Source organism: Anthonomus grandis, chromosome 9, assembly GCF_022605725.1.
Source record: "Anthonomus grandis grandis chromosome 9, icAntGran1.3, whole genome shotgun sequence".
Classification (NCBI taxonomy): domain Eukaryota; kingdom Metazoa; phylum Arthropoda; class Insecta; order Coleoptera; family Curculionidae; genus Anthonomus; species Anthonomus grandis.
Window position 1 is genome coordinate 29914481 of NC_065554.1, and position 27914 is coordinate 29942394.

The 27914-nt window shown below is 30.4% G+C and overlaps 1 protein-coding gene across 1 annotated transcript; it reads left to right on the plus strand.

The window, feature by feature from the left end:
* LOC126740274 (voltage-gated potassium channel subunit beta-2) lies at positions 1 to 27483 on the plus strand. The gene is made up of 11 exons (XM_050446226.1): positions 1 to 357; positions 14554 to 14844; positions 17739 to 17980; positions 18043 to 18153; positions 18220 to 18316; positions 20479 to 20606; positions 20665 to 20877; positions 25277 to 25422; positions 25482 to 25691; positions 25752 to 25882; positions 25948 to 27483. Exons 2-10 carry the CDS (start codon positions 14747 to 14749, stop codon positions 25851 to 25853), a joined length of 1347 nt encoding a protein of 448 aa, XP_050302183.1. The 5' UTR covers positions 1 to 357; positions 14554 to 14746; the 3' UTR covers positions 25854 to 25882; positions 25948 to 27483.
* The last annotated feature ends 431 nt before the right edge of the window (positions 27484 to 27914 follow it).

Sequence of the window (27914 nt, forward strand, 5' to 3'; positions counted from 1 at the left end):
TCTGTGTGTGTGTGTGTGTGTGTGTGCCTTAAACGCGAAAAACCCCTTAGCACCCCGTCTCACACACACACAAAAAAAAATGTGATTTTTCTTTATATTAAAATTACAAATTTTTTTATTACCGGATTTAACGCTTGGTGCCGAGTGTTCTTGTGCCTCACTTCGTGTGAAAATATCGATATTTTCTCCCCCCGTACCCCTCAAAGTCTTCTTATTATTGTTTTATTTAAAAATTAAAAATATACAGCGACGCGTATGAATTAAAAGAAAAAAATAATTGTTAATGTTAACGTTAATTTTTCAAAGTTTATACTGTAGAGTTGTTGTTCCCGGTTTGGTAGCTTTAAATGTTGAAACGTAAGGAGCTGTTGACATTTTATTTTTAGATTAGATCACTTCTAATTATTTTCTTTTTTAAATATATTTATATATATAGTGCATGTTGACAGAGAACTTTTTCACTTTAGAACTTTACATATTAGAGTTATAAATAAAAAAATAACAAAGTGTCAACCTCGGAATTTCTTGGCACCGGTTCAGGAAAAGATCGATCAAGATTCTTCCTGTAGATTTTTGGTTCTTATCCACTTCTGGAAATTACGTTTTCCGATAGATAAATAATAAAAATGAAATTTCCACGATCCCCTATAGACCTTATTTATTTTTCATATTTTCATTCCGTTTTAAAGGCTCTTAGTATGGATTAGAAATGTTCTTTTTTTAAACAGGTTATAGGAAAGTAAATTAGTTCTAGATCTACATAGTTAGGGTTTATTTAACTAGTTTTAGTATTTATTCTTATAGAGTTAGAACTTAGACCTAGTAATAAAAAAAAAGATTTTCATGCAACGGTGCAATGTTGCCATCTCCATATGAAACTGGCTACATCTTCCCCTGTTAAATATTTTATTTAACAAAATAACTTCTTTTATTCAACACTTTTAATTTTGGGCGTGGTCCAAGATTTCAAAATTGCCATTTTGGATAGAAATCAAAATAAAAATTATTGCCAACTGTTAAAATAAGGTTGCTTAATGTTGCTAGATGTCTTTGTTGAAAAAATGACAAAAACCCGTTTACTAAAGGTCAAAAAAATTAAATTTTTATGCCAGGAGTTCCTGTAAGAAATAAATTAATTTGTCTCTTATTGGCACACCGATATCTTGAATTATAGAATTCGAGATTTTGCAATTATTAATTAATGGACTACTTTGAAGACTTTCAAGTCTTTACTAAAGAAATGACTAGAAAAGTCAAGTCACTAGAAAATTAATTTTCATGTTAGGAAAGAGAAGAAAATTGTCTCTTATTGCCCAGGCCAATATCCTAAGTGCTATTATTCAGATTTTTGCAACTGTTGATTTATGGACTAGCCTAAAAGGTGTTTTAGGCTTTAAAAAAAAAAGACTAAAATTCGTTCACTAAAAGTTCAGAAAATTAAATTTTTATTCCAGGAGTGCATGTAAAAAAAAATTTTGTCTTTTGTAGACACGCCAATATCTTGAGTTCTAGTAGCTAAATTTTTGCAATTATTGATTTCTGGAGTTCTTTGCAGATTATTTGAACCTTTTCTGCAAAAATCACTAAAATCTATTCATCAAGAGTCAAGAAATTAGAATTTTTATTCTAGGAGTGCCTGTAAAAAAGAAAATAGTTTCTCACTTATTGGCACGCCAATATCTCAGGTTCTGGTGGTCAAAATTTTGAAATTATTGATTTGTGGATTACTCTGCAGAATTTTTCAGTCTTCTTTAAAGAAATGCCTAAAATCCATTCAATGAAATGCAAGAAAATTGAATTTTTATTCCAAAAATGCCTGTAAAAAGAAAATACATTTTATTTTTTATTGGCAGGCTAATATTTTGAGTTTTAGTAGTTAAAATTTTGAAATTATTGATTTATGGACTACTCTTAAGGATTTTTTAGTGTTTTTCAAAAAAATTACAAAAATTCATTCAGTAAAAGTTCAAAAAATTAAATTTTGACTGTAAAACAAATTAATTTGTCTCTTGTAGACACGCCGATATCTTGAGTTCTAGTAATCACATTTTTACAATTATCGATTCCTGGACTACTCTGCAGATTATTTGAACCTTTTCTGAAGAAACCACTAAAATCTATTCATCAAAAGTCAAGAAATTAGAATTTTTATTTTAGGAGTGCCTGTAAAAATTTTCTCTCTTATTGGTACACCAATATCTCAAGTTCTGATGGTCAAAATTTTGAAATTATTGATTTGTGGATTACTCTATAGACTTTTTCAGTCTTTTTTTGAAAAAACGAGTAAAATCCATTCAATAAAAGTCACGAAAATTAAATTTTTATTCCAGTAGTGCTTGTAAAAAAACAAAATAATTTATCTTTCATTGTTATGTCAATATCTTGAGTTCTAATAATTATAATTTTACAATAATTAATTTATAGATTATTCCAAAAGTTTTTTAGTCTCTTCTGAAGAAAAAACTAAAATTGCTCCTATTGACACGTCATTATCTTGGGTTCTAGTGGTCAAAACTTTTTATTGACTTGTATACTACTGTGAAGACTTTTTAAATTTTTACTCTCAATGCACCACGTTCCCCTATTTTTTTTAAACTATTAAAATATTTCTATTCTTGACACTTACACCTAGCTAACGCAAAAAGAACCACCTTAATATCTGTTTTTTTAATAAAGTTATGAGCATTTCAAAGTTTCCTTGCGTAGCACGTTCACCATTTTACCTGAAACTTCACCGAATCTTCATGGACTACTCTTAAGGATTCTTTAGTATTTTTCAAAAAAATTACAAAAATTCATTCACTACAAGTTCAAAAAATTAAATTTTTATTCCAGGAGTGCCTGTAAAAAAAAATTATTTTGTCTCTTGTAGACAGGTTGATATCTTGAGTTCTAGTAGTCAAATGTTTGCAATTATTGATTCCTGGACTACTCTGCAGAATATTTGAACCTTTTCTGAAGAAATCACTAAAATCTATTCATCAAAAGTCAAAAAAATTGGAATTTTTATTCTAGGAGTGCCTGTACAAAATAAAATAATTGCTCACTTATTGGCACGTCAATACTCAGGTTCTGGTGGTCAAAGTTTTATGATATTTTTATATATTTTTAGGTTTTATATTGTTAATTATGAGTTTGTAGTTTCTCGATTCTTGCCTTGTTACCACGTATGTAGCAAATATGCTAAGTAAACATATTATTATTGAAAAATCCTTCATAACTTCTTTATTTCGAGGTTTACAACAAAGTGCTTGCTATTCTTTATCATTTGTTCTGTTTTTGCTAAAGATTCCAGTGCAAAAAGAACATTTTCAAGAAAATCACGAAAAAAATTGTTAAAACGTTTTTCTCACTTTTCTGGAAATCCATTGGACTTTTTCAAGCTTTTTAGGTGATTTATCAATTTATAAGAAATAAAACAATTTTTTCAAAAAAAAAAATCTGAAATTATTTTCCAATTATTAAAAAATCCTTCACTTAACATAAGTGTTTTTTTATTTTTGTGTTTTAAATTAGTTTTTAATTACTTATAGGCATATGAATGTTGTATTTACTATTTAAACCCTCTGTAATTTATATGTAACATATTTGCTAAATATATTATTATTTAAAAAAAAAATCTCTTATTGGCACGCTAATATTTTGAGTTTTAGTAGACAAAATTTTGGAATTCTTGATTTATGAACTACTCTTAAGGATTTTTTAATCTTTTTTAAAAAAATTATAAAAATTGATTCAGTAAAAGTTAAAAAAATTTTTATTCCAGGAGTGCCTGTGGAAAATAAAATAATTTCTCTCTTATTTGCACGCCAGTATCTCAAGTACTGGTAGTCAAGATTTTGAAATTATTGATTTGTGGATAACACTGCAGATTTTTTCAGTCTTCTTTAAAGAAATGACTAAAATCCATTCAATGAAATGCAAGAAAATGGGATTTTTATCCCAGGAATGCATGTAAAAAGAAAATAAATTGTCTCTTATTGGCACGCTAATATTTTGAGTTTTAATAGTCAAAAAATTACAATTCTTGATTTGTGGACTACTCTTAAGGGTTTTTTAGTATTTTTTGAAAAAATTACAAAAATTCATTCAGTAAAAGTTAAGTAAATTAAATTTTTATTCCAGTAAGTGCCCGTAAGAAAAAAAGTATTTTATGTCCTATTGACACGCCAACATCTTGAGTTCTAGTAGTCAGATTTTTGTAATTATTGATTCCTTGATTACTCTGCAGGTTACATCAACCTTTCCTAAAGAAACGACTGAAATCCATTCATCAAAAGTCAAGAAATTACAATTTTTATTCCAGGAGTGCTTGTAAAAAACAAAATAATTTATCTTTTATTTGGTATGTCGGTATCTTTTACAATAATAGATTTATAGACTATTCTGAAAAAATAGCCTTGAATTCATTTATTAAACGTCAAGAAAATTTACTTTTTTTTTTCCCTGTGTGCCTGTAAGAGACAAAATAATTTACTACTCTAAAGACTTTAAATTATTACTCTCAGTGCACCCCTATGTTTTTACATTTGTTAAAATATTCCTATTCTTGACACTTATACTTAGCTAACGCTAAAAGAACCACCTTAATATCTCTTTTTTTTTTTAATAAAGTTATGAGCATTTCAAAGTTGCCTTGCCTACAACCTTCACCATTTTACCCGTAACTTTGAACCCTTATATTTCGCAATCTACAAAAGCGATTTTGAACATTTCTTCACCAAAAAATTCTAGTTATATACGGCTTTCGACTATTACTTGTCCAGCATCTTTGCCGCTTATTTGTATTTTCTAAAACTAGAGAAAAAGAGAAAAAATAAACACCCCAAGCCTCGGTCTCAAAATATTATTATTTTTTTTTATATGTGTCGAAGGTTACATGTTTCAGACCTTATAAACCAGTAATAACGCTCACGAGATGACCTGCTTAACTGGAGAGATATATTCTCTGAATCGATACTGGAAGATAAATTCTCTAAAACTGGCTGTTTAATGGTAGACAGAGAAAGTTAGTCAAGAAAAAGTGTTTTTTATTCCAGGAGTGCTTGTAAAAAAGAAAATAAATTATCTTTTATTGGCACGCTAATATTTTGAGTTTTACTAGGCAAAATTTTGCAATTATTGATTTATGGACTACTCTTAAGGATTTTTCAGTGTTTTTCAAAAAAATTCATTCACTAAAAGTCAAGAAAATTAAACTTTTATTCCAGGAGTGCCTGTAAAAATAAATAAATTTGTCTCTTGTAGACACGCCAATATATTGAGTTCTAGTATTCAAATTTTTGCAATTATTGATTCCTGAATTACTGTGCAGAATATTTGAACCTTTTGTGAAGAAATCACTAAAATCTATTCATCAAAAGTCAATAAATTGGAATTTTTATTCTAGGAGTGCCTGTAAAAGATAAAATAGTTTCTCACTTATTGGCACGCCAATATCTCAAGTTCTGGTGGTCAAAATTTTAAAATTATTGATTTGTGAATTACTCTACAGACTTTTTCAGTCTTTTTTCATGAAATAAATAAAATTCATCCAATGAAATGCAAGAAAATTGACTTTTTATTCTAAAAATGCCTGTAAAAAGAAAATAAATTGTCTCTTATTGGCACGCTAATATTTTGAGTTTTAGTAGTTAAAATTTTTTAAATTCTTGATTTATAGACTACTCTTAAGGATTTTTTAGTGTTTTTAAAAAAAAAATTACAAAAACTCATTCACTAAAAGTTAAGAAAATTATATTTTTTTTCCAGGAGTGCCTTATAATTATTGATTTGTGAATTACTCTATAGACTTTTTCAATCTTTTTTTGAAAAAACGAGTAAAATCCATTCAATAAAAGTCACGAAAATTAAATTTTTATTCCAGTAGTGCTTGTGAAAAACAAAATAATTTATCTTTCATTGTTAGGTCAATTATCTTGAGTTCTAATAATTATAATTTTACAATAATTAATTTATAGATTATTCTAAAAGTTTTTTAGTCTCTTTTAAAGCAATAGCTAAAATTGCTCCTATTGACACGTCAATATCTTGGGTTCTAGTGGTCAAAACTTTTTATTGACTTGTATACTACTATGAAGACTTTTTAAATTTTTACTCTCAATGCACCACGTTCCCCTATTTTTTTTAAACTATTAAAATATTTCTATTCTTGACACTTACACCTAGCTAACGCAAAAAGAACCACCTTAATATCTGTTTTTTTAATAAAGTTATGAGCATTTCAAAGTTTCCTTGCCTAGCACGTTCACCATTTTACCTGAAACTTCACCGAATCTTCATGGACTACTCTTAAGGATTCTTTAGTATTTTTCAAAAAAATTACAAAAATTCATTCACTACAAGTTCAAAAAATTAAATTTTTATTCCAGGAGTGCCTGTAAAAAAAATTAATTTGTCTCTTGTAGACACGCCGATATCTTAAGTTCTAGTAGTCAAATGTTTGCAATTATTGATTCCTGGACTACTCTGCAGAATATTTGAACCTTTTCTGAAGAAATCACTAAAATCTATTCATCAAAAGTCAAAAAATTGGAATTTTTATTCTAGGAGTGCCTGTATAAAATAAAATAATTGCTCACTTATTGGCACGTCAATACTCAGGTTCTGGTGGTCAAAGTTTTATGATATTTTTATATATTTTTAGGTTTTATATTGTTAATTATGAGTTTGTAGTTTCTCGATTCTTGCCTTGTTACTATGTATGTAGCAAATATGCTAAGTAAACATATTATTATTGAAAAATCCTTCATAACTTCTTTATTTCGAGGTTTACAACGAAGTGCTTGCTATTCTTTATCGTTGGTTCTGTTTTTGATAAAGATTCCAGTGCAAAAAGAAAATTTTCAAGAAAATCAGGAAAAAAATTGTTAAAACGTTTTTACCCACTTTTCTGGAAATCCATTGAACTTTTTCAAGCTTTTTAGGTGATTTATCAATTTATAAGAAATAAAACAATTTTTTCAAAAAAAAAATCTCAAATTATTTTCCAATTATTAAAAAATCCTTCACTTAACATAAGTATTTTTTTATTTTTGTGTTTTAAATTAGTTTTTAATTACTTATAGGCATATGAATGTTGTATTTATTATTTAAACCCTCTGTAATTTATATGTAGCATATTTGCTAAATATATTATTATTTTAAAAAAAAATCTCTTATTGGCACGCTAATATTTTGAGTTTTAGTAGACAAAATTTTGGAATTCTTGATTTATGAACTACTCTTAAGGATTTTTTAATCTTTTTTAAAAAAATTATAAAAATTCATTCAGTAAAAGTTTAAAAAATTTTTATTCCAGGAGTGCCTGTAGAAAATAAAATAATTTCTCTCTTATTTGCACGCCAGTATCTCAAGTACTGGTAGTCAAGATTTTGAAATTATTGATTTGTGGATAACACTGCAGATTTTTTCAGTCTTCTTTAAAGAAATGACTAAAATCCATTCAATGAAATGCAAGAAAATGGGATTTTTATCCCAGGAATGCATGTAAAAAGAAAATAAATTGTCTCTTATTGGCACGCTAATATTTTGAGTTTTAATAGTCAAAAAATTACAATTCTTGATTTGTGGACTACTCTTAAGGGTTTTTTAGTATTTTTTGAAAAAATTACAAAAATTCATTCAGTAAAAGTTAAGTAAATTAAATTTTTATTCCAGTGAGTGCCCGTAAGAAAAAAAGTATTTTATGTCCTATTGACACGCCAACATCTTGAGTTCTAGTAGTCAAATTTTTGTAATTATTGATTCCTTGATTACTCTGCAGGTTACATCAACTTTTCCTGAAGAAACGACTGAAATCCATTCATCAAAAGTCAAGAAATTACAATTTTTATTCCAGGAGTGCCTGTAAAAAATAAAATAATTTCTTTCTTATTTGCACACCAATATCTCAAATTCTGGTAGTCAAAATTTTGAAATTATTAATTTGTGGACTACTCTGAAGATTTTTCCAAACTTTTTTGAAGAAACGACCAAAACTCTTTTTAATAAAAGTCAAGAAAATTAAATTTTTATTCCAATAGTGCTTGTAAAAAACAAAATAATTTATCTTTTATTTGGTATGTCGGTATCTTTTACAATAATAGATTTATAGACTATTCTGAAAAAATAGCCTTGAATTCATTTATTAAACGTCAAGAAAATTTACTTTTTTTCCCTGTGTGCCTGTAAGAGACAAAATAATTTACTACTCTAAAGACTTTAAATTTTTACTCTCAGTGCACCCCTATGTTTTTACATTTGTTAAAATATTCCTATTCTTGACACTTATACTTAGCTAACGCTAAAAGAACCACCTTCATATCTCTTTTTTTTTTAATAAAGTTATGAGCATTTCAAAGTTGCCTTGCCTACAACCTTCACCATTTTACCCGTAACTTTGAACCCTTATATTTCGCAATCTACAAAAGCGATTTTGAAATTTTTTTTACCAAAAATTTCTAGTTATATACGACTATTGCTTGTCCAGCATCTTTGCCGCTTATTTGTATTTTCTGAAACTAGAGAAAAAGAGAAAAAATAAACACCCCAAGTCTCGGTCTTAAAATATTATTTTTTTTATATGTGTCGAAGGTTACATGTTTCGCTTTAAAAAGCATCATCAGACCTTATAAACCAGTAATAACGCTCACGAGATGGCCTGTTTAACTGGAGAGATATATTCTTTAAATCGATACTGGAAGATAAATTCTCTAAAACTGGCTGTTTAATGGTAGACAGAGAAAGTTAGTCAAGAAAAAGTGTTTTTTATTCCAGGAGTGCCTGTAAAAAAAAATAAATTTGTCTCTTGTAGACACGCCAATATATTGAGTTCTAGTATTCAAATTTTTGCAATTATTGATTCCTGGACTACTCTGCAGAATATTTGAACCTTTTCTGAAGAAATCACTAAAATCTATTCATCAAAAGTCAATAAATTGGAATTTTTATTCTAGGAGTGCCTGTAAAAGATAAAATAGTTTCTCACTTATTGGCACGCCAATATCTCAAGTTCTGGTGGTCAAAATTTTAAAATTATTGATTTGTGGATTACTCTACAAACTTTTTCAGTCTTTTTTAATGAAATAAATAAAGTTCATCCAATGAAATGCAAGAAAATTGACTTTTTATTCTAAAAATGCCTGTAAAAAGAAAATAAATTGTCTCTTATTGGCACGCTAATATTTTGAGTTTTAGTAGACAAAATTTTGGAATTCTTGATTTATAAACTACTCTTAAGGATTTTTTAATCTTTTTTAAAAAAATTACAAAAAATCATTCAGTAAAAGTTAAAAAAATTAAATTTTTATTCCAGGAGTGCCTGTAAAAAAAACAATTTTATCTCTTGTAGACACGCCAATATATTGAGTTCTAGTAATCACATTTTTACAATTATCGATTCCTGGACTACTCTGCAGATTATTTGAACCTTTTCTGAAGATACATTCATCAAAAGTCAAGAAATTAGAATTTTTATTTTAGGAGTGCCTGTAAAATATAAAATAATTTCTCACTTATTGGCACGCCAATATCTCAAGTTCTGATGGTCAAAATTTTGAAATTATTAATTTGTGGATTACTCTATAGACTTTTTCAGTCTTTTTTTGAAAAAACGAGTAAAATCCATTCAATAAAAGTCACGAAAGTTAAATTTTTATTCCAGTAGTGCTTGTGAAAAACAAAATAATTTATCTTTCATTGTTAGGTCAATTATCTTGAGTTCTAATAATTATAATTTTACAATAATTAATTTATAGATTATTCCAAAAGTTTTTTAGTCTCATCTGAAGAAAAAGCTAAAATTGCTCCTATTGACACGTCATTATCTTGAGTTCTAGTGGTCAAAACCTTTTATTGACTTGTATACTACTGTGAAGACTTTTTAAATTTTTACTCTCAATGCACCACGTTCCCCTATTTTTTTAAAACTATTAAAATATTTCTATTCTTGACACTTACACCTAGCTAACGCAAAAAGAACTACCTTAATATCTGTTTTTTTAATAAAGTTATGAGCATTTCAAAGTTTCCTTGCCTAGCACGTTCACCATTTTACCTGAAACTTCACCGAATCTTCATGGACTACTCTTAAGGATTCTTTAGTATTTTTCAAAAAAATTACAAAAATTCATTCACTACAAGTTCAAAAAATTAAATTTTTATTCCAGGAGTGCCTGTAAAAAAAATTAATTTGTCTCTTGTAGACACGCCGATATCTTAAGTTCTAGTAGTCAAATTTTTGCAATTATTGATTCCTGGACTACTCTGCAGAATATTTGAACCTTTTCTGAAGAAATCACTAAAATCTATTCATCAAAAGTCAAAAAATTGGAATTTTTATTCTAGGAGTGCCTGTATAAAATAAAATAATTGCTCACTTATTGGCACGTCAATACTCAGGTTCTGGTGGTCAAAGTTTTATGATATTTTTATATATTTTTAGGTTTTATATTGTTAATTATGAGTTTGTAGTTTCTCGATTCTTGCCTTGTTACTATGTATGTAGCAAATATGCTAAGTAAACATATTATTATTGAAAAATCCTTCATAACTTCTTTATTTCGAGGTTTACAACAAAGTGCTTGCTATTCTTTATCATTTGTTCTGTTTTTGCTAAAGATTCCAGTGCAAAAAGAACATTTTCAAGAAAATCACGAAAAAAATTGTTAAAACGTTTTTCTCACTTTTCTGGAAATCCATTGGACTTTTTCAAGCTTTTTAGGTGATTTATCAATTTATAAGAAATAAAACAATTTTTTCAAAAAAAAAAATCTGAAATTATTTTCCAATTATTAAAAAATCCTTCACTTAACATAAGTGTTTTTTTATTTTTGTATTTTAAATTAGTTTTTAATTACTTATAGGCATATGAATGTTGTATTTACTATTTAAACCCTCTGTAATTTATATGTAACATATTTGCTAAATATATTATTATTTTAAAAAAAAATCTCTTATTGGCACGCTAATATTTTGAGTTTTAGTAGACAAAATTTTGGAATTCTTGAATTATGAACTACTCTTAAGGATTTTTTAATCTTTTTTAAAAAAATTATAAAAATTGATTCAGTAAAAGTTAAAAAAATTTTTATTCCAGGAGTGCCTGTGGAAAATAAAATAATTTCTCTCTTATTTGCACGCCAGTATCTCAAGTACTGGTAGTCAAGATTTTGAAATTATTGATTTGTGGATAACTCTGCAGATTTTTTCAGTCTTCTTTAAAGAAATGACTAAAATCCATTCAATGAAATGCAAGAAAATGGGATTTTTATCCCAGGAATGCATGTAAAAAGAAAATAAATTGTCTCTTATTGGCACGCTAATATTTTGAGTTTTAATAGTCAAAAAATTACAATTCTTGATTTGTGGACTACTCTTAAGGGTTTTTTAGTATTTTTTGAAAAAATTACAAAAATTCATTCAGTAAAAGTTAAGTAAATTAAATTTTTATTCCAGTGAGTGCCCGTAAGAAAAAAAGTATTTTATGTCCTATTGACACGCCAACATCTTGAGTTCTAGTAGTCAGATTTTTGTAATTATTGATTCCTTGATTACTCTGCAGGTTACATCAACCTTTCCTGAAGAAACGACTGAAATCCATTCATCAAAAGTCAAGAAATTACAATTTTTATTCCAGGAGTGCCTGTAAAAAATAAAATAATTTCTTTCTTATTTGCACACCAATATCTCAAGTTCTGGTAGTCAAAATTTTGAAATTATTAATTTGTGGACTACTCTGAAGACTTTTCCAAACTTTTTTGAAGAAACGACCAAAATTCTTTTTAATAAAAGTCAAGAAAATTAAATTTTTATTCCAATAGTGCTTGTAAAAAACAAAATAATTTATCTTTTATTTGGTATGTCGGTATCTTTTACAATAATAGATTTATAGACTATTCTGAAAAAATAGCCTTGAATTCATTTATTAAACGTCAAGAAAATTTACTTTTTTTTTTCCCTGTGTGCCTGTAAGAGACAAAATAATTTACTACTCTAAAGACTTTAAATTATTACTCTCAGTGCACCCCTATGTTTTTACATTTGTTAAAATATTCCTATTCTTGACACTTATACTTAGCTAACGCTAAAAGAACCACCTTAATATCTGTTTTTTTTTAATAAAGCTATGAGCATTTCAAAGTCAAGTCTTGCTTACAACCTTCACCATTTTACCCGAAACTTTGAACCCTTATATTTCGCAATCTACAAAAGCGATTTTGAACATTTCTTCACCAAAAATTTCTAGTTATATACGGCTTTCGACTATTGCTTGTCCAGCATCTTTGCCGCTTATTTGTATTTTCTAAAACTAGAGAAAAAGAGAAAAAATAAACACCCCAAGCCTCGGTCTCAAAATATTATTTTTTTTTTATATGTGTCGAAGGTTACATGTTTCAGACCTTATAAACCAGTAATAACGCTCACGAGATGGCCTGTTTAACTGGAGAGATAAATTCTCTAAATCGATACTGGAAGATAAATTCTCTAAAACTGGCTGTTTAATGGTAGACAGAGAAAGTTAGTCAAGAAAAAGTGTTTTTTATTCCAGGAGTGCCTGTAAAAAAGAAAATAAATTATCTTTTATTGGCACGCTAATATTTTGAGTTTTACTAGGCAAAATTTTGCAATTATTGATTTATGGACTACTCTTAAGGCTTTTTTAGTTTTTCCTGAAGAAATTATTTAAAATCCATTTACTAAAAGTCAAGAAAGTAGACTTTTTATTTCAAGAGAACCTGTAAGAATCAAAATAATTCGTTTCCTATTGGCAGGCCAATATCGTGATTTTAAATAAGCAAAATTTAGCAATTATTAATTTATGAGCTACTCTGAAGACTTTTTTAGGCTTTTAGACAAAATTACAAAAATTCATTCAGTAAAAGTGAAGAATTTAAAATTTTTATTCTAGGTGAACCTGTAAGAAAGAAAATAATTTGTTTCTTGTTCGCATGCCAATATCTCAAGTTCTTGTTGTCAAAATTTTGCAATTATAAATTTGTGGACTATTCCAAAGATCTCTTTAGTCTTATTTGAAAAAATTAGTCAAATCCATTGACTAACTATTAAGAAATTGGAATTTTTATTCCAGGAGTGCCTGTGAGAAATAAAATAATTTATCTTTTGTTGACACACATCAATATCTCAAGTTCTTTTGGTCAAAATTTTGCATTTATTGATTTGTAGACTATTCCAAAGGCTTTTTTAGTATTTGTTGAAAAAACACCCAAATTCATTGACTAACAGTCAACAAACGTAAATTTTGATTCCGAAAGTAAATAATTTGTATCTTGTTGACACGCCAATATCTCGAGTTCTACTGGTCAAAATTTTGCAATTATTGATTTGTGGACTATTCTTAAGGCTTTTTTAGTTTTTTCTCAGAAAATGACTGCAATTCATTGACTAAAATTCAGGAAAATTAAATTTTTGTTCCAGTAATGCACGTAAGACATAAATAATTAATTTTTTTCTTATTATAGCACAATAGGCAAAACACCAAACGTTCAAACGATTTTATCGCTGGATTTTATAGAAATACTGGAACAGTTTAGCGACATACAAGGTCAAAGCATAATAGAGAAAATCCGACAATTAAATCAATATGGCCTTTGGAACTGTAAAAATATACGGGAGTAGCAAATTTGTATTTAGCACACCCTGTATATATGTTCTAAATGCCAAACAAAAAAAGTAACTGAAACTTTACCAAATATTATTGTACGCAAGTTGGCAACGTATTACGTTTTCATTAATATTTAATCAGAGCTCGTTTGATTTTAATCTCGCACCTGTCAAAATTTAATAGGAATCATATTCGTGGAATATGCAACGTTGCCAAACAGAAAGTTCTCTCTTACTGTGTTAACGTTACTCACGTTTATTTTATTTTGTTTAAAAGTGTATCTGACAACATGCCCTATATTAGCACATCCATTGTCCACTATATAGGGCAATATGCTACAAATAAATTAAATTGTGAAAAAGTTCCGAATATTTCCGAAAAAAAAGATTTAATTAAATTTTTCAAGAGAGAGATCGACTTGACATATGTAATAACGCATAAGACAGAGATGGGAAAAGAACTTTTTGAAAAAAATTTAATTTTTACATATAGCCCTCTTTGTCTTTTATGTTGTTATTGCCAATAGGCCTTTCTTTATTAAAGTCCAAATAATGTAATTATTTTAGCTAAACATGGTGTAAGAAGGAGCCAGACTTATGGCAACAACATGTGTAAGACAAAGACGAGTATACTGGATATAAAAATTTCCAATAAGATCATTAATTTCTCGAATATATTTCTTAGGCTATCTTTCTCTTACTCGTAATCTTATGTAGTAATTACAGTATTTGGACTTCCATATCACTAATTAACAAATGAAGTTTATTTTGTAAGGGGGTAAGAAAGAGACAAACTTATGACAATAACGAAGCGTATAAGAGAGATGGGTATACTTGTTCAGTGAAGTTTCAATGTTATGATATATCGTTGCTTGTCAAGTTGATGATGGATCTATTCGAAACTTCTTACCCCCTGTATACATAAATACATAAGTATAATTTATTTTTCAGCAAGTAATTAATATCGAAGGAAAAATATCGCGTAGTGCCTAACACAGTTCAATTGACGAATAGCTTTAAAACTTAGAAATAAACCAGTATTATATATAGATATATATAGCACAAAAGCTCAATAATTCTTAATATCGATACCATATCGACTACGACGACGTATAATCGATATCGACGAAGCTCCAGCTAATTAATGATCATGTCACACGTGACCCTGTGCAACTACCAAAACAATGACAATAATAATAATGATAATATTAGCGAGGACTCACAGCCGCCTACGATATACAGGTAAGATTTAGCAAACTGTCTTTTCTTTCTGCATTTATCAACAAAAAAAAAACAAAAGTGGCAACGTGGCGTGGCATATATCAATTGAAGGTTTCCAGAATTTCAAATGTCTGTAGCTCCTAATCCCTTAGGCCGATTCTAATATCTTATGACGTTTTTTGTAGATCATCAAAATTGATTACATAAATGATGAACTCGGTAGAAGCAGTACCAAGAGAAAATATGAGTGGTTTTCCAGTTTGTCAGCTTGGATAACTGCTTGATTATTAAATTAAGAGGTTTCATTTCAATCAGAATTGTTAACTAGAATATGGCCTTTCATATAAAAGTTGTTTGATGATCCTAGCCTCAGTAGATCAAGAGTTATCGATCAAAGATCTACAGATGGACATCTCCGGGCTTCACTGAGATCAGCTAGGATTCAAATGACACCAATAAAGCATTTCACTTTTATTGTAAATCATAGGTTACTCTACAAAATTGACTTACTGATAAATCCTATAGAACCAGTTCTAAAAGAGATTTTTTTCTTCTTTCCTTGACTGCATGATAAAGATTATAAACTTAAATTACTCTAAAATTCTCAATTGGAACATTGTCTTTCAGATAAAAGTTATTTCATAATTTTAGTTTCGGCAGATCAAGAGATATCGGTCCAGTAGACACTTAAAGGCTTCTATGAGCTTAACCATAATTCAAATGACTCTAGTTCATAAACCCTTTAAGGGATTTAAATATTTTTTTATTTTTTAACCATAACTCACCTTACAAAACTGATTTATTGATGAATTGTTTTAGGTTCTTAAATTTAGTAGCTCAAGAGATGTTGATCAAAGATCTCTAGAAGGACACTCACAGAATTCAGTTAGGTCAGCTAAGATTCAAATATTTTTAGCTCATTTAAATATTTTTTCACTCTACAAAATTGATTTATTAATAAATTTTGTAGCACCAATACCAAGAGAGATATAAGCTATTTTTTCCTTTTACTGAATGTTAAAGCTTATCAGCGTAAGTAACTCCTTTTGTATTGGGATTAGAGGTATCGAAGTATAAAGCAAAATTGTAGATTGGAATATTATCTATCATATAAAAGTTGTAGAAGATCAATGAATGATCTCCAGGTGGACACTCACAGGCATTAGTTTCGTCAACCCAGGTTCAAACGGTTGTAATTCCTAAAACTTTAGTCCGATTTTAATCGTTTAAGATATTTTTTATCGATCATAAATTACCCTACAAAATTAATTCAGTAGAACTAGTTCCAAGAGAGATATAAGACGCTATCTTTTTTTCCTTTGACTGAACGTTGTTCAGCTTATCAGCTTAAATAACTCCGTTCGTATTGGGTTTCGAGGTCTTAGAATATAAAGCAAATTTGTAGATTGGAACATTGTCTTTCAGATAAAAAATATTTTATAATTTTAGCTTTACTAAATCAAGAGATATTAATGAAATTTTAGCAGATGTACACTTATGCAGGCTTCATCGACATCAGCCAATTTCAAATGACTGTAATTTCTGAGCGCTATATCCGATTTGAAAGTTTTATAGCCTTAGAAGATTGAAAGGCCTTTTAATGTCCTAAGTTTATAGCATTTTTTGTTGATAGTGACTTTCTTTACAAAATTCTGTAGAAAAAGGTGAAATATCAGTCATTTTCTATTGTGTCTTGCCCCGACAGAACCTTGAAGTGTAAATGCTCTAATTGCTTTAATATTGCATGTGGAGCCGTAAAAGAAGACTTCCAAATTGTTATTCTCGAGAATTGATTAAGAACATTTATAAGAAAGAAAAAGCTATTAATAACTTTAAAATGTACAATTCTCCATTTTTTCGAAATAAATTCCGTTCTCTTAGACGCCTTCAAACTACGAATATGCAATGAATATAAATTGTATGGTATATCAAACACTGAAAGGAATATTTCTGGGATCCATCTAGCTTTTGGAATTCTATTGGTTCTAAGAAGGCTGGAATCAGGATTCCTGGGATCATAAGGCTACCTCATGACATGGTAACTAAAGACCCATAAGACATAGTTGATGCTTTTGCACTGTTCTTTGGTGAGGCATTTATACAATCAAATTTCATTAACCATTCGTCGACGTTTCATAACCCCACTTTAACATTTCCAATGATGATGCTTCCCAGATTATTTTGGTTAGTAAAATTCTCAAAAATAAGTCAACATCTGCTGTAGATGGTGTACCTAATTTCTTGGTTAAAGATTGCATTGGTGTCATAGCTTCTCCAAAATTTTCGAAATTATCCTGAATTGGTCCGTATTTAGTCACACAAAAGAACTCATCTCTGTAGCCCAGCATGGAGTTTTTGCCGATCTTTTGTTACTAACTTATCATGTCTATCTAGCCACATCTGTTAATCACTGCATAAATTAACTCATTGTGGTTTTTCAGGGAGATTATTTAATTTATTTCAAGTAGTAAATTAAAATTGTAAACTAGAACATTATCTGTCATACAAAATTAGTTCCATGATTTTGTCTATAGTAGATCAAGAGATATCGGTCAAATAAAATAACTTCATACCTTTCAAACCTGCCTCATTCCATTAATTTTTATTTATAAAAGAACACGTTTTCGTTTTATATACATATGTATGTACCTACATATATATTGATTTGAAATTATCGTCTGCATTTACGAAACAAATTTTTCATGAAGGCAAATGCACAAAACGTATTAGTCGATACTCGACCGGAGCAAGGGTATCATTTATTAAAATTTATGGCCGTTCGAAAGTGGTCTTGACAATTTAGTCTTTAGCTTAGATTTTTACTTATAGTAGTAGTATAGTATGTAGTATTTCAATAGTGTTTTAATTTATGGTAAAAGTGCATATAGGGTGATAAGCGGTTTTATTAAATTAAGGTGCAGGGCACCAATAGCGAGTCTGGATTGTATGGAAGAATTCAGCGCCGGGAGCGCCCTCAGCCAATTAGCCGACAAGGTGGACGCTGTCAGCTACACCACCAAGGAGCAGCTGCTGATCGGGGGCGGGTTGGCGCCGGCGGTACCGCAGCTGCAGCTCAACCGTACCGCCAACGCCACCCCCGGCTTACGGTACCGGAATTTGGGAAAGAGCGGCCTGAGAGTTTCCAACATCGGTTTAGGTTCGTATTTTAATTAAAAAAAATTAAACGACATCATTGAAATTAATCATGTTTTCGTGTAGGTACTTGGCCGACATTCAGTCCAAACGTAACGGAGGAACAAGCAGAACAAATAATAGTTTTAGCGGTTGAAAGCGGAATCAATGTCTTCGATTTGTCCGAGGCGCATTCTGGTAACGCTCATCAACTCTGACAACTCATAAGGTTTTAAATTGAAATTTTCATTTTTTTTTTTAAAGGTACACGTGCAGAAGTCGAACTTGGAAGAATCTTAACGCGCAGAGGTTGGAAACGCACCACTTTTATCGTAACCACGAAGATTTACTGGAGCACCAGGTAACAATTAGTTATTGTTAGTATTGAATTTACCCAATTTTCTAGAGCACAGTATGATCATTACATAAAGCTGATTTGATTATTCTAGAGGTAACAGAACAACCTTTAATATTGAATTGATACTACCAATATGAGCAGATTATCTCTTTTGGTAATCATATCAAATTTAATGTCGATTAAGCATAAATGAACGATTTAGTTGCCTATGGAACATGAAATTAATCTAAGGGAACTTAAAGGAATTTCTTCTTAACAACTTACAAGCCAACCCAATTTATGTTAACGAAATGTAATTTAACACAAAGGAAAAAGTGAGAAAATTCAACTATTAAACAACCATAAAATGTACCTTTTGAATAACCCTTGTAACAAAAAAAAAACGAAGCCACGCCTTTCATTTGGCTGACAAATGTCACGTGACCGATTTTGTATTATTAATCATGGTAAGGATAATGACGTACCAGGGGTAAACAAAGAGTTGACATTAGTGTCTTGAATTTAAATAGTTTGGCCGAATATTGTTCAAAGACGTGAACTATTTTTATTAGTGTTTATGTTCAACTACCTGTAAGAAATAAATAATTAATTTTTCTTTATATGAATAAAATCTTCCAGGCTCTTTTGTTTAATAAATGACCAGCTGTTACGTGACATTTAGTTAATCAAATCAAGCTCCTCAACAAACTGTCATGGCAATCTAAGATGGCCGCTGACAGTGACATACCGGGAGCAAACAAACAGTTGTCATTACTGTCTCGAATTTGAATAGTTTTACTGAACATATATCGTTAATGTTCAACAGCCAGTAAAAAAAAAATAATGAATTTGTGTTGAAATAAAGAAAATCTTCCAGGCTCTGGTGGAAAATTAATGACAGCTGTCACGTGATATTTTTAACAAATCAATCATCAATCAACTCTGGCCAAAGACGTGAATCAGTCGAATCATTTATAATTTTTTTTAATAAATTTCTATTGATTCTGCAAAACCACACGTTAACGACATGATGGAAAAAAGTACATATTGAAAAACTCTTCCAAAAAACACGATATCAAAGCCACGCAATTCCCCACTTTTGACACAACGAGCCGATGACGTGAATAAATTTAAAAAAATCTCTAAAAGAAAACGTTCGACTGCCGTCAACGTAATAATTAAAAATTCAACAAATGACAAAAGTACCTACATTGTGAACAACCCCTGTAACAAACGAAACCGAAGCCACGCCCTCTATACAGCTTGTGACATATGGAACCTAATAAGCTCCTCCCACAATCCAAGATGACCGCCTAGGATACCGGGACAATTCAAGAAGTCGAGAATAAACTGTTTTCCTAATTAAAGTCGTGGAATCATCTTTATGTAAATAATTAATTAATGTTAATATAAAATTTCAAACCTTTTAGGTATTTTATAATATATAGGGGTTTTATGGGGTTTTTAGACCTGTATAAAGCGTTTAAGAAAAAAAATTTCTAAACGGCCCGGAAGAAGTAATTGCGAAGTGATTATTCAAAATTTGTCCAGTTTTGTTTTAATATCTTTCTCCATGGCAAATTTTTGAATGTGTCCATAACCTTAAAAATTTGGAATATCTTGAATATAACTGCCCAATTTATCTATGAAGACTAATGGACGTTTACTATCAGTCCTTGGATGCCTTTAGAACCTTTAAAGAGATCCAGAAGGTAACAATTGAACAGTAAAATCCAGATCCCAAACACAGTAATAACAATAATTGATTTACAACTTGTATTGATTATTGATTACTGGATGAGCTGTTTGACACATTGTTCTTACTCATTTTCTTCATTATTGACAATTATGACAGATGTTGCAGATTATGTTTTTTTTTCATGAAATGTGACCAAAGCATTCAGCCACGGTAAGACATTAAAAGAATTCGTTTTCATTAACAATAACAATCTTATTATACAATTTTTAGAGATATAAATTATATCCTCTCATGTGTCCCCAGATTCGCAACAAGACCAACAAATCGTCAAAATAATAACTTGAATGGTATATGCGCCGTAAACAGGTGCGGCTTTTCGAACGTTTCATTAAGCCTCAAAATTAGAATTTAATACCCTTCCGAGCGTCGCCTAAGTCTGGCAATAAATTCCGTAAATCCTTATAGAGTGTGTGTGTGACATTTCCAGGTCTGAGGAAAGGGGATTATCCAGGAAACACATCATAGAGAGCGTTAAGGCCAGCCTGCACCGATTACAACTCTCCTACATAGACGTTGTCATTGTACATAAGGCGGATCCTATGTGTCCCATGGAAGGTAAGAGAATCCAGATTTTTACCACAATATTTAAGCTTTTCATTTTTTTTTTTAACAGAGGTGGTGAGAGCAATGAACTATGTGATTAATCAAGGCTGGGTGATGTACTGGGGCACCGCCCGATGGTCCCCGGTGGAAATAATGGAGGCCTACACCAACTGTAGACAGTTCAATTGCGTCACCCCCATCGTAGAACAGGCGGAATACCATCTGTTTTGCCGCGAGAAGACCGAACTTTATATGCCCGAGTTGTATAATAAAATTGGAGTCGGTAAGTATTATGTAGAATATTCAAATACCGGCTTAAAGTTACATCTCGCAACAGACGAAAAACAATGAAAAACACAAAGTCACAACATTTACTTAAAGCTACACGTGTAATAAGTAAATAAACATGTCGTTTATTTACTGTTTTGCCAACGTTTTAAGGCCTGATGATGCTCTGAATAGAGCGAAACACGTGTAGCTTTAAGTAAATGTTGTGAGACCGTGACTTTGTGTTTTTCATTGTTTTTCGTCTGTTGTATACGTCGGTCTCTTTGTGAAAAATGGATGAGATTTTCCTATTACATCTCGCAGTTACAGTCGCGTCGCTACGACGCACACAGGCGAAATTCGGGGAAAAGCCGGCCATAAATCAGAAATACCAACTTCCCAATTAAGGCCTATTCTGAGTATAATTCAATTATCTAGTTACCTGGGTATAATAAACAATTACCCTTTTGTTTTTTGTCTTGTCACTTGCAGAAATATTTTAGTTGAAAGTTGATGTTCGTGGAGACTATTTCATTGTGATTCAAAAGCGCCTGTAAAAAGTAGTAATTTAAATTTAGTTTTTCGGCAAAGTGTGGGTGAAAATTTTGTAAAGCAACAATGGAGCCTATTGCTAGTGGTAAGTAGAATATTAATTAAAAATATTTCTTTACTTTTTTTTATTACTGATTTTTTGAAAAGTTAACAGTTAATTTTTTTTAAAAATTTAAATTTCTGATCTTCTGCTAAACTAAAAGTATGATTTTGCGTAATTTCCCGAATTTAAATTAGTTTTAAATTATTGCTTAATAAGTCCTTTGTAAGATCCAGTCTTAAGTTGCTGCGATAATTTGCGATCTTGACGAAAAAATATTTTTAAAGATTTGTAGTCCGGGTCCAGATTCGTATAAAATGCTATTGTAGGTCCAAAACGCAAGAAATAATTTTCTGCTACTAACTTGAAGAATAAATTAATTTTTATAAAATAAAACATAATTTAATAGGAAATTTAATATAGAAATAAAAAAAATGCCATATGGGTTTAAAATTCAATATGGCAACCCATTTTAAATGGCAAAATCTTATGAAAAATAATTAACAAAATTACTTATTATTTCAGGGACAGCAACAAAATCTGCTTGGTTTAAAAGAAGCCAACTTGTCAGTTGGTTAGGAATTTGTCAGTCCAAGAAAAGAATGGAGCAGTGCCGTTATTTGGCAGAAAAAGTGACCTCTACCATGCGAGTTGAACGCTTGTCAGAAGAGTCTTCAAAAGTCATATATAAATTCATCGAGAAATATGACACAAAATGGTCATCAGCATCAAGAAATAAAACTGCATTTGAATATAAAAATCGAGATTGGTTAAATATTGAGTTGGAATTTTCTTCTGCAATGAATGAAGCTCAACCAGCCGAAATGCAGGATACAACTCTATCGAGTAGAGGGAGGCCATTCACTGGATTTTTAGATTTAAGTGACCGATCAAAAAGAAGAAGAACTGAACAGATGCGAGCAGATCGAAGCCCTGAAGAACTAACATTTGCTGCTCAAATGAAGTTTAGGTCCGAAGGTGAACTGGATGAAGCAGATGTGTTAAAAAATGTTGCATTCTCATCACCAACCCGTGCATCAAAATATAAAAAATCTCTTGAAAAAGAATGTGAAATACCATTTTCAGCGGACGAAGCCTTATCGCTTTTTGTAGAGGCTAAATTGACAAAATTTCAATACAATCTTATAAGAAATTCGGCAAAAAGCCATAGGTCAACTCTTTATCCTAATTATGAGTCAATAACTGCCGCAAAAAAAAGGTGCTACCCAGAAAACCTAAACATTTCTGAGGATGTTGCTGAAGTGCCTCTTCAAAGTTTGCTGGATCATACATCTTTAAAGTTATTTGAGTCCCTAAAAGAAGTTTTAAATTCTTTAAACCAAGAAAAATATAATAATTTAAATTTAATTTGCAAATGGGGGTGTGACGGGAGTTCTGGGTCAATACAAACAGCAGTTTGCAGAGTCCAATATTTCAGATGCTAATATCTTTTTAACATCAATGGTACCAATTCAGCTTATTAACGGTGATCCGAAATCAAAAGATAAGTTTGTAATCTGGGAAAATCCCAGAACTTCCTCCACACGATTCTGTAGACCTCTTAGAGTCCAGTTTAGGCATGAAACAACAATGTATTTTTAAAACACATTTTATATTTTACAATGATAGATGGCAAATTGTGTAATGCTGTTACTGAAAATACTTCAACTCAGAGATGCTATTTGTGTAATCTAACATCCAAAGATTTTAACAATATCGATAAGGTTTTAAAACAGAAAATTGCTGACGAATCTAGATTTCAATTTGGTTTGTCATCTTTACATGCTTGGATTCGTTTTTTTGAGTGTTTGCTGCATCTATCTTATAAGATGGAATTTAAGCAATGGCAAGCGCGAGGCCAGGAAAACAAAGAAAAACTTGCAAATGCCAAAAAACGAATCCAAGACTTATTTTTTAAAGAAATGGGACTATTGGTTGACCGACCAAAACCTGGTTTTGGAAGTACTAATGACGGCAACACTGCTCGCCGTTTTTTTGAGAATGCTGCTAAAGCTTCGGAAATTACAGGCATTAATCAAGATTTGATATTTAGATTCAGAGTAATTTTATTAACAATTTCTAGTGGTTTTCATATTAAAATCGATAGTTTTAAAGATTACTGTCATGATACGGCCAGAAAATTTGTAGAATTGTATCCGTGGTACAATATGCCAACTTCCGTGCATAAAATCTTAATGCACAGTTCTGATATAATATCATATTTTTTGGTTCCAATTGGGCAACTTGGCGAAGAAGCCCAGGAATCAAGAAATAAAGATATTAAAAGATTCAGAGAATTTCATGCACGGAAGTTTTCAAGAAAACAAAACATGGAAGATATATTTTGTAATCTCTTAATATCTTCTGATCCTTTAATCTCCAATATGAAAAAATCATCTGCTAAAAAGCTTAAACAGTACCCTTTAGAAGTTTTGGCATTTTTTGATGAACCAACAATTTCTGCTGATGAAAGTGATAGTGAAGATATTGATTGATTTTAATTATTATTAAGATAGGTTAGGCTTTACTATTATTACAAAGTTATTGTTAAGTAAGCTCTGTATATACTTTACATACTTAAATATATTACTCTTAACATGTATTTTAATTGCTTATTTTTACACACAAAGCAAAGGTTACTTATAAAATGAAATAGCACAAAAACAAACAAAACACAACTTTATTTAGTAATTTATAATAAGAAATTTTATTAAACTCAGGTACTTATATTATCAAAAGTCTCAACATTTTGAATTTTATTTCAAAAATTTTCCGTATTATGAATTTTAAACTCTTAACTGAAAAATTGTTGAAATAATAACATTCTGAAATTTTTTTAAGGAAATGCATACTTACGCAGCGCCTATGTAATGCAATAAATGAACCCAAGGAGGGCGGGGGGGATTTAAAAAAATGTTTAAAATGAACGTGTTATCTTAGTTTTAACATTTTCTTATGATTAAATATGTTTGTGGTTCATATCAGCACTACTACTATTAATGGCCGGCTTTTCCCCGATTTTCGCCTGTGTGCGACGTCCAAAAATGCTATCAATTAACTCCTTAGAAGATATCGATGAATCGTTAAAAAAAAATAAAGAAAGTCGTTACTAGGGTGTCTCTAACACTTTTAATGGTTGAAGCTCCTGATTTTAACTAATTAAGCAACGTTGCCAAACTACGCATTTTGTTTTAATTAACTAAAGGCTGTGATACCAAAAGACTGCCATAGTTTTTATGACAACTTACCTCATGTTGAAAAGTAAAAATAGCAACTATTTTGTACTCGTTTTTATTTTTTGAATATATATATAATATCCAGAAAATTATGATATAATTGTTTCTGTGCAATATTTTTCCCCCAACTTGTTTTTACTTGTTTCTAGCTATGTGACATCAAGTAACTATCAATTTCATATGTTCAGGTAAAAGTGATTTCCCGTATCTACTGTAAAAAAATAAGAATTCTTAAATTTAGCTCAAAATTGAGGAAACATCTATTTAATGATCTAATGAAAACTGAAACACCTAAACTTCTAAAATATCTTTCAATACCAATTTTAAAAACAGTGTTTTGCTCCTCCTGTAAAGTATGACGTAATGTAATTATGTGGTATCACCACATAACCGTCGATAATTTTCCCGAAGTTTCCGCGTCCAAAATTATTTAAAACGTGCTTAAAAACTTCTTTAAGACGCCAAGAAAAATAAAATAACTTCTATTACCTTATTTACTTAAAGTTTATTTAAATATCTAAGGAATGTTTAACCATCCATTTCAGGTATTTGATATATAGCTTAAAGAACACATTTATATGCTTCAGGTCTTATGGCTTGGTCTCCCATTTCCATGGGCCTATCCCAAGGTAAAGACGACAGCACAATTCAGCTCTTCTCCAGAGCAAGCTTCAGAAACAAGTACAGCTCGTTTTCTTGGACCGAGGATGAAACAGCTGCAGTTAACAAAGATGTACTTAAGTCATATTTGCCTCAGTGAACAAACACTTATTAACGATCTTTTTCCTTAAGGGTTATGGTTGGATGAAGGAAAGAATCCAACCCGAAGAGACCAGGAGGCATTCAGAGAGGATTCGTGAACTTAATAGTCTGGCAGAGAAGCTTGGCTGCTCACTCACTCAACTCACCATAGCTTGGAGTCTAAAAAATGAGTCTGTACAGTGTCTTTTACTTGGTGCCAGTAATGTTGATCAGTTATATGAGAGTATTCAGGCATTACAGGTGAGTTTATTAAACATATAACTGTATAGTGTGAACCTTATAATATCTCTTTGCGAATAGCTAATTCCTAAACTGAACACCAACATAGTCCAAGACATCGAGAAGATCTTGGAGAATAAGCCCAGTCGACCTCCGATGGTGTCCACTTTGGCGCTTAGATGACAATCAATGTGCCCCCCTGGGTCCATAAGGTAATTCCTATCGTTTATTCAAATATATTTAAAGCCAATTCAGGAATTAAATTTTTATTATTCAGTGGACAGGGAGGCACGAGTAACGCGGAATCGCCAAAAGACGACGTGAGTAACGCGGACACCGCGGACACCACCAAGGACACCCAGAAACTGCCCTTCTGCGAGATTCAGTGACAAAAGGTGACCGAGTTTGTAAAAACTCGCAACAAATCGAAAACGCCCGAGACGGAGAAACCGACGGTGGTGACCAAGGAGAAGGTGCGCTGGTCCTACAGTCCCGAGGAGGGCCCCAAGTGCACCACCGAAACGTTCGTGTCGAAGAAGAAGGACAAGAAAGCGGTCACGCCGGTGAACGTATGAGACGAGGAGAAGAAGAGGTCGGGAGGTGTGAGTAGAGAGGAGGAACGTGACGGGGAGGTGCTCATTTAGGTAGGACGAGCGGTTGGCTTTTTATGGGGTGCAGTCAATGTTTGGTTAAATTACTAAAACCTTTTTTCTTAATAGTTAATAGAATATCCATTATCGTTTATTACTTGCTGGCAACGTTGAGGTAATCAAATTTTGAGTAGTAACGTTAGAAAGGATGTAAGGAATTCCTTACATCCTTTCTTTTATGACCCAATTTTCATAATATCTAAAGAAGTTTTAACAAATTAATTGAAGCCTTTTAAGTGCCATAATTTATTTCATTGACATTTGCATTCATGCCATTCATTGACTGTGCATTCATTAGGGTAATAAATTGAACAAATCTTATACTGATAAGATTTCCTTAATTCCAAAAACACACACACAATAACGAATATTTAATAAACAGTTTTTAACAAAGCAAATTTGAAATTTTTGTACGGCGGAAATAATGTGGATTTCTATTGTAATTCGTGTAGTTTTTAAGTGAGGGCGACTTGTTCGCATTAAAATTTCTTCCAATTAACTTTAAAAAAAAAAAATACCGAGTTGCCTGAGAAGAAAAAAAAGGTGTTTCGCGTAGTTAGGTATAATAATTTTTAACTTATTATATATAGATCCTCTTTGCCAAGGAGCGTTTGGCAAATAGTGAGTGAATTTTGCACAATTTGATAGTGATAATAACCTTTTATGTCTTTTAACGCTCTGCCAAGTTTCGGTCATTGTTTCTTATATAACTTCGATTGTATTTCAAGTTAATTACGGCTTGAAACAGGCTTACTGAATCTAATAGATTTATAATAAATAGAGGTGCCAGTTAACGCAAACATGTTTTAAATTAAAACTAACATTTTAATAGGGGCGATTTTTGTATTATATAGTTGTCTAAGCTGATGTAAATGTGTATAAAATTTCCAGTTTTCAATCGCAGGCTTATTAATTATGACAGGTGTTTCAACATTTTAAGGATATATTATGACCAAACAAGTTTTTTCAAAATATATAGAACATTGCGATTTTTTATTAAATAGTGCTGAAATTGTCACTTTTTTTCTTTTAAATTGTTAAAACTATAAAACATGCCTTACTACGATAAGTAATTTTAAATTAGAAGTTAATGTTATACAGGTCGTGGTCCTATGCGAACTTCAGTGGGTAATTTTATTGTTACTGATTTTTTTTTATATTTTAAGTAACTTTGATTCTATTGCTTCGATTTACTTCATTTTTACTTTAAAAGAAACTCGAAATCCTTCTTAATACTTTAGTAGATAAACTAAGAAAATCCATGAAGTAGATCAATTTTTATTTAATTTTTCAAAAATCAAGTTTTTATTCCAATTTTTAATTTTTTTTTTAATATTTCAAATAACTTTGGAAGCTTGTAACTTTGATTCTATTGCTTCGATTTACTTTATTTTTAGTTTAAAAGAAACTCGAAATCCTTCCTAATACTTTAACAGAAAAATCAAGAAAATCCATGAAGTAGATCAATTTTTATTCAATTTTTCAAAAATCAAGTTTTATTCCAATTTTTAATTTTTTTAAAAATATTTTAGATAACTTTGGAAGCTTGTAACTTTGGTTCTATTACTCCGATTTACTTCATTTTTACTCACAA